Source organism: Mixophyes fleayi, chromosome 12 (assembly GCF_038048845.1).
Source record: "Mixophyes fleayi isolate aMixFle1 chromosome 12, aMixFle1.hap1, whole genome shotgun sequence".
Taxonomy (NCBI): domain Eukaryota; kingdom Metazoa; phylum Chordata; class Amphibia; order Anura; family Limnodynastidae; genus Mixophyes; species Mixophyes fleayi.
In genome coordinates this window covers 27,966,534-27,974,923 of record NC_134413.1, presented here as the reverse complement: position 1 = coordinate 27,974,923, position 8,390 = coordinate 27,966,534, and the positions used below count along the sequence as shown (strand labels likewise).

Below are 8,390 nucleotides of genomic sequence, written 5' to 3'. Positions count from 1 at the left end.
TTTATCGTGCCTGCTCTCCCGGCAGAACACTTTTAATAAATGCTTATGATCTTTCATTCCATACAATTGCAATAAGGACTGAAAATGGTTGTGGTAAAAAATAAATGATAGATGATAAATATGCCCCTTTAAAAGAGTATTCTTGATTTGTATTGGGGAATTCCGGGTACCTGTAGCCCCTCTAACTCCCTTCCTTATTATTTCAAATGGATTCAGGGTGGCCAGTGCTATTTTCCAGATGTGACATCGTTTTCACTGTATTCCTCCATCCTCTAGGGGGAGCTACAAATATAACATGAGCAAAATACAAAACAACACGTTCTAACACTAGGGAGAAGATTTACGTATTTAACATGCGCTAGAGTCTACTGTGTTTTGTTAGTCAGATAGCCCATATGTGTTCTGGCAAAATATGTCTTCGGTAAAATGGCCGCTAGCGAGTATAGCGGAAGTACACTGAGGAATCGCGCACTGTTGCCTCTACTGTCCAGTGTCCGGAAGTGTCTGGTGTGCGTTTCAGGATGGCTGCGGTAGACATCAGAGGTGGCTATATTCCTATAAGTCTAATTAGTGAGATAACTTATACATGTTGCTTTTAAATCCCTGTTTATATCTATTTTAATTTACTTGGCTTTATCACAGTCTTTGTCCATATGCTGCAGCTTTTCCATTCATCGTGCAGTGTTAGCAGTCCAGTCTGGACTCCATGCCCATGCATGGTCAGCAATGATTTTATTCCCACAGCAGAAGTAATTGTCGTTTTACCCTCCAGATAATTTACTGGGAATCTCCTGGGTTGATAGTTCCTGGATCCCCATATTAAACAATGCTACTGTTCTGGACTACTTCTCGGAGAGGAGTAACCCCTTCTACGATAGGACTTGCAACAACGAAGTGGTTAAAATGCAGAGGTTAACACTAGATCATTTGAAGTAAGCTCTCATGAAAATTGTATTTCTATTTAAATTTGTCATTTTTTTTTGCAGATTTTTTATATCTGTTTAGAATTATGTAGTTATACATATTTTTATATGTATGGGTTTTTTATTGTAAAGATGCAACGCTAGTTTTTCCCTGGCTCCATTTTTTTGTTTAGTTACATAGGTGCTGTCTCATATTGTGTAATATGTCAACCGTTTTAGTCACATATCTAAATAGTTATAGATGTGACATGGTAACTGATGCCGGGCACCTGCCCTGTTGTGCGTAATTTTGAATGCTTCTTTTTACATTCCAGTGTGTCTGACATGCATTTTCTCAGTGGCAAACTATCACCTAAATGTATATCAAACTTATACATAAACACAATGCATTTCATATGCTTTTTATTTTTTTTTTTCAAAAACACATTTCAAGATACATGTGTTTGTAGCCTAAATTAAGTTAATTATGTTATTTTGTTAAGAATTTTTTTAATTAAATTGAAAATAATTATTCCAACTCCCACTGTACAAAATTGGACTTTCCCAATTTCAGGATTTTAATTATAGCCAATAAAAAGCTGTTACAAATTCAATGAGGGAGCTTTTCAATATCAGAACGTTCACATCTCTGAACAGTATTAGTCAGTTGGATATATCGTGGAGAAAGGGATGTGGTGCATTCATTAAGCTATGTTGAAAGAATCTGCAAACACTAGTAGTACATATGTAGGTGCTTTGACTGTCAGATTCCTGTGGTCTGTCATATTTACCACTAAGATTTACAATAAAAGATTCCTTAAAACACAACCCATTGACATATCTCTTCTATAAAATAGTATTGCCTGACAAAACATTAGACTTTGACTCTTCCATTATGGAATTGTGGGTGTAGAAAAGCAAATTGCGCAATATTTGTCCCATAAAGACATGGCTATCTATTTCATATACATTTGTATACCATTTGTTTGAGGAAGACTTATAAAGCATTTCATATACCATAATTGTAAATGTTATACAGTATGCAATACTTTTTAATAAATACTTGTGATGCTGTTACATGAACCTCTATAAACCACATTACTACTGCTCCTAATTTTGTGTCTTGTATGTGTGTATTAGTCAGATGGTTGGTGTGGAATATATTTTGCTACATGCGCAGGAACCCATATTGTTCATCATCCGGAAGCAGCAGAGGCAATCTCCTACACAAGGTAAGTTATAGATTTACTTTATGTATAATGGCAAAGTGGCCATGTTGATATTGAGTGACAGAAGCCAGTGAGGAAATACTATGACATACGACCCTGTGTGTATTAGTAATAATGGAAATGTGGCCTAACCACCTGCAATGCTGCTTTGACCTCCCATCTTTCAAAAGCAATTTAGAACCATCTATAATAGGTGATGCATGTTTGGATGTTTAGAAACATTTGTTATGCATAACAGCCACATACTCTAATGTCCAAATTAGTGATTCGGGGTCCGTTCTATTGCATTGTCTAGGTGCTTCTGCATTAGCTAGGGGGATATCCACTGAAGTCTTTGTGTATACTCTGGCGAGCAGCATTGGCTTGTATGTTATTGACAGATCCCTTATACTTGGATCTATTACAAAGTAGAAGAGACCTAAACACAGATCTCATTGGGCACTATAATGTCCAACCTGATGAAAAAATAAATAGGTTTTCAATTTGGCCGTCCATGTATGTAACCAAATTGGAAATGGATTCTATCTCTTAGGCCTAGTGGCAAGGTTGGCTCTTGTGTAGCCAGTATTACAATTGTACCAATCGTATAACGTTAGTGGAAACCTTTTTCTTTTTTTAAAGGGAGTATTCACCCTTGCAAAATAATCCTTAACCTTTTAGACTTGTCATGTGTTATCGGTTTGGAGCTCATTATTACTGTATTTTTAATTGTCTAAATGTTATGTACCATAAAAGAAAAATATGCAAACTGTTGCCATTGACAAATTCGTTTTCCAGGACTATAGACATACTGGTATTCAAATGTAAAATGTATGTATATAATTGTGTTATCTAGATTAATTTCAGGCAAGCAACATGGCAAATTCTATTCATATTTCAGTTTTAGTAGTAGTAATGGTACTGGTTTAAAAAAGACAAATCCAAGATATGATTTTTATACTTTAATGTGACCGTGTTTATGTACAACGTTGTTGACATTATATTTCATTCAATTTGCAGCTATACCACTTGCTGATTACTACATCATTGCAGGAGTGATCTACCAAGCTCCTGACTTGGGATCTGTTATCAACTCCAGAACAGTAAGATTTATTTTTTAGGGTCAACACACTCTTTCACATCTGCTCTGTTTTACATAGCAGGACACAATTAACACAACTCTTCACAAGTCCTAAAAATTGATCAATCTAATCTGTTAAGTATGTATTTATTTGTAAGAACACAGATTTGAAAGAGGGGGTATTCTCTTTCTTGCATGACTGTATGTCTGGGATTATTGTGTGTGTATATGTGTATATATATATATATATATATATATATATATATATATATATATATATATATATATATATATATATATAAATATTTGGTTGCAGTTCTTAAATTATGCTAAATACATTCCACCCCATAACAGTTTTCAAAACTTGAAGTGCACTCTCTCCTCAAATTACTTTTCTAATATGTGGCAAAACATATTTTAGACAGTTACTGATTGTGTCTGTCACATCTTTATCTGCTCTCACATTTTTTTATCCTATTGGACCCTGGACATGGCCCTATTGATAACATACCTACCCGCAAGATATTGTATTTTGAGCTATTTTCCAGGTGGCTAAAATTGACAGGATGGCTTATAAGAGACACTGGGATTCTGAGACGGGGACAAAAAGAATAGCAATTTATTAAATGCTGAGCTCTGCAAATTTCTTCAGAACATAAGCTGCAACACTGCAAAAGTAGAAATAATTGGACGACATAACTAGGCTGACAAAATATGTATGTTGATGAAATCCAATACTTCATGCAAGGAGTATTACTTTTATGATTGCTTACTTTTTAAATGCATGCACATAGCTATTGAGAGTAGTAAAAAGTGGAGTTTAAACGTTTCCTTTTACTTTGAAACGATAACAGGATCATCATTTAAGACATGTCAGGAAATGATTCAGAAATCTGTTACATTTTTTTTCTTTTTCAGTTTGAATAAAGCATTTGGCATTTTTGCATTTTATTAATAATGTTTTAATATAGTTACAGTATATGTTTTTATTTGTGGACCTGTTTGGTTTTCCAGCTGAGTGCAATTCATGGGATTCAGTCTGCATTTGATGAGGCCATGTCTTACTGCCGGTATCATCCATCTAAAGGCTACTGGTGGCACTTCAAAGACCAGGAGGAACGAGGTACAATATATATATATATATTAGAAAGGAGGGAAGTTGTGTTTTCCTTCATGCTAAAGTGCATTAGGTTCTACAGAAAGTGGTTGGTGCATGGGTTGTCTGTTCACATTGTGGCAGAATTAAATAAAAGAAATATTAAAGCCTTTGAACCATGTAGATTAGGCACTGACCATCTATAGCTGACCACACACTTTGGAATTTTATGGGCTAATTTGGCCTTGACTAATGCTGGTTTATTGGTTTTAAATGCAGTTGTCTGTTGACCGCAACTCTAATGTACGTGTGATCAACAGGCCACCCAGATAGTACATTTACAGGATCCAGCCATTTAGCCGAACCATGGGATAATCCATGTGTGTAACCAAATTGGACGCATATTCAGATATTAGGTGATCAGTCCACACACACAGCTATGCGGTGTTTAGTTGCTGAAGGCTAGATTTTGGCAGGACAAGAAATGGAGAAGATCATGTGAAGTATACGAAGTCCCATTGCATAAGGAGCTTGACAGGGTCTGATGCAGGAACACTGAATGTTACGTTGTATATGTAGATTTTCAGCACAAGCCAGGTTGGGTAGTATTTGCCTTTCTTACATACGGTATTAAATCCTTATTACGCCTCTTAAATTAGCCAGTGTAATGTGCTGTGCAAAATATATTGTTTACATCTTTCATGGTATGATATATTTTTACTTTTCTGCCTATTTCCAGATAAAGCCAAACCAAAGGCTAAAAAGAAGGAAGAAGCCAGTTCCCTCTTCCAGAGACAGAGGGTAGATGCTTTGCTTCTGGAACTCAGGCAAAAGTTTCCCCCTAAGTTTGTCCAGGTAATGCAGACTGGGAAACCGCTTGTATCATGAGCACACTTTGCAAGCTTACCCCATCTTTGGCTTTCTTTCCCCTCTAAATTGGTGGGAGCACAACCCCTCCTAGGAAATATGAATAGTTTATGTTGGGGGCCATAGTGTATTGTCCAATATACAGTGATGTTTTTTAGCGAGCTACAATAATAATTTTTTTCCCAATAAAAATAAAAAAAATTCCCAATAAATTTCGGATATCAGAGACAGCAATATGATATTGATAGCGTAAGAAATCACATGAGCTTGTGTAACATCTGACGGGTTGACTGCTATAAGAAGTGGAACTGAACAGTTGATGTCGTTGTTTTTTTATTTTTAGTTTACATCTTTGGTTTCTCTGATGTTTTAATGGTTCTTGTTTATTTTATTTTTTTCTTTTGCAGCAAAAATCCGGTGAAAAACCAGTACCAGGTACGTTGTTTTTTTGTTTTAATTATTTTTTTTTTCAAAAAAGAAAAACAGTACAGGTTATTTGTCTCTTCCTGAAATGTGCACAACTAGTGAAAAATATTTCCACTTATAAATAACACCAGTACAAATAAAATTATTTATGTACACCAACTAAGCAAAGTTTGGTTTATGGTGAGTTTTTTCTCATAATGTTACAGTCAGCTGTTACTGCTATAAGCATTTTGCTACAAAGGACAAGTGATAACAGTTGTTCGCATATGATCCTGGTTTGTGGAGGAGGGGTCTGTTTTATTTCTAGGTGATCTTATGACTGAATACTTCCAAATCTCGGCTCCATCATGAAAGATTTGACGTGGTCTGCTTGTATGCTGACCTTCTTGAAGTAGTTATTGAGTCACCGCAGAGGATAGTAGATGATTTTATATTCCTTCTTCAGACATTCCGAGGAATGGATAGAGAAATATAGTTACTTGACAGTCAGCCCCCATCACCCTAAGATTATGCCTCCATTTGTGGTTTACTCTTTGACTTTCAGCTCGTAATTATTTATGTATCTAAGCTTTAACTTTCTTAAACTTATACTTTCTTCCTGAATGAAGTCCGAATACATTTGCTTTTTCATCTTCTACTACCTGGCACACTTCTGTTATTCCAAGTCTGAGATCCATATGTTAGTGTGAAAAACACATGTGGAACACAGACTACTAGCGCTACTAATCCCAAGGGTTAGACCCTACTGTGATATATGTACATTTTGGGCTTGATTTAATCTTTAACTTGCAACTTTGGCATACACACAAAAACACATGTACATTTATGTTTTCTGCAGCTGTTTAGAGCGAACACATGGTAAGCTGCAGGCAAATCTAGCGTGTAGCTCCGTCTCATGCAAAAATATGTCCATAAGCTTGTAAAGTTGCACCAGGCCTATATGTCACACAGATATACGCCTCCTGAAAGGCATATTGTGCAGATAAGTGTAAGTCAAAATCACACGCATCTCTAAGGCACGTGGGTCACTGCTCCAAGCAGAAGTGGACACAAGTATAAGGTACATTCAATTCGATATTCAGGTGCAAATTATGCACAGTGCAACAACTTTTTACATGGCGTAAATGTATTTCCATCTATAAGTCGGCCCTTTATAACTAGACCTCTAGTCACTGTAGCTATTGCTTAGTGGTGACCATGTGGGTTTGGCTTGAATTGCTGCATGAAGGTAATGTGTATATTCTAATTTGCTTCTAGTTGAACAAATAAAAAAAGAACAGGAACCACCGGCTGAGATGGTAAAACAAGAAGAAAAGGAACCAGTTAAAACCCCTCAAGGAGCAACTACCAAAGGCCCACCAGAGAAGAGGATGAGACTACAGTAGAAGTTGGGGTCAGGTTTCTTCATATCCATGTGGATCTGCTACAGAGAATGGAGAGTTTTGTACAAATGAACAATGTAAATAGCCTAATATGTGTCAGGATGGTTAGTTATAAATTGCAACCCTGACACTTTGTAAAGTGTAGGCTGAGATAATGTTTGTATCGGACCCTTTTGTTAAAGAGACAGTGAAAAGAAGCACGTGGTTCTTTGGTGGTTTCTGTGATGGCACCTAGTAATATAATGGTGAACCTAGAATTTTCTCTCTGTTGAATTGACTCGCACACTGATGCAGTGTATCACTTTAGGGACGTGTGCTGTTAGATTATAATTCTCAGTGGAAAGAATATTAAAGAACGCAATAGGGATCAGTTTGGGGCTATTAATATAAGTAATGATAACTCGCCTTTGGAGAGATAACAAATGTACTATACAGCCGGTATTGAAACCTTTTACTAAATACTTATTTGTCCCTCCGTTCCTCCCCCTTGTGGTTTATGTTTTTTTGTTTAGTTTTATCATTGATGCCCTATTCCCAGCTTCGCCTGCGATCCCTTCAGATTCTATAAACCCATCATTGACATACTGTTGTGTCCTTTGTTTGCCCCTGATTTTTATTTTATTTTTTTAACCAATCTGGTTCCAAGCCATGGTATACTGTACTGATTAATCAATGTAATAATAATGCATAACTCTATTTAAGTCTAAACTCTTTAGTTTTTTCACTTTAATAAAAAGTAGAAATAAAATAAAGCTTGCAGGTGGAAACTGTTCCTTTTAACCAAATGTAGAGGCTCAGCGACCCGCAAAGCAAGGTGTACAGTATGCTTTGGATTGTGCTACAATAACCCTGTGCCCTCTCTGTTGTATTTCAGGGCGAGCATTGTCATGAATGGTGCTATGTGACTGGCACGGTTTGTGATGCTCAGCTAAACTAAACACGCTCCATCTCTAATTACATATCTGGGGAGAGAATGTAAATGGACACGGACTGCAGGCAAATTTTTTGAATGGGTGTGTAAAGTGGGCCTGTAGGTCATCTACTATCAATAGGAGACTTTGTTTGTTGCCTTTATCTCATACCATTATGTAATGGTATGAGATAAATTATATAATTTGCTCAATACATACAAAAGTATTGCTTTTTGTTGTTCAACAATTTATATAATATTATGTTTTAAATAAACTGTTATTTCTTTTGCATATGTGACTCACTTGTATGAAAAACATGTTGTGACAGACCCGGGCCTTATATTGAGAATATCGTGCCAACCCGGTCTGTCCTCAGTGGGCCAATTGAACAACCATGGCCCACTCTGTTATTAAATGCCGCCCGGTGGCCAGATCTGTTATTACTGTGGTGTCCAGAGAGGGAGGGGAGAGGCAGCTCACAGGAAGTGTGAATCAGCTGTGGACCCTGTGACATCAA

The 8,390-nt window shown here is 36.5% G+C and overlaps 1 protein-coding gene across 1 annotated transcript; it reads left to right on the top strand.

The window, feature by feature from the left end:
• The first annotated feature begins 436 nt into the window (after positions 1 to 436).
• Positions 437 to 8,164, top strand: MED6 (mediator complex subunit 6). The gene is made up of 8 exons (XM_075193533.1): positions 437 to 543; positions 773 to 932; positions 2,043 to 2,134; positions 3,131 to 3,213; positions 4,206 to 4,314; positions 5,027 to 5,142; positions 5,562 to 5,589; positions 6,838 to 8,164. Exons 1-8 carry the CDS (start codon positions 522 to 524, stop codon positions 6,963 to 6,965), a joined length of 738 nt encoding a protein of 245 aa, XP_075049634.1. The 5' UTR covers positions 437 to 521; the 3' UTR covers positions 6,966 to 8,164.
• The last annotated feature ends 226 nt before the right edge of the window (positions 8,165 to 8,390 follow it).

Excerpts from the sequence above, each read along its gene's own strand:
- MED6 (XM_075193533.1), top strand. The coding sequence starts at position 522 with ATGGCTGCGGTAGACATCAGAG. Across the intron at positions 544-772 it reads GGCTGCGGTAGACATCAGAG|ATAATTTACTGGGAATCTCC; the intron begins GTGGCTATATTC and ends TTTACCCTCCAG. Across the intron at positions 4,315-5,026 it reads CAAAGACCAGGAGGAACGAG|ATAAAGCCAAACCAAAGGCT; the intron begins GTACAATATATA and ends GCCTATTTCCAG.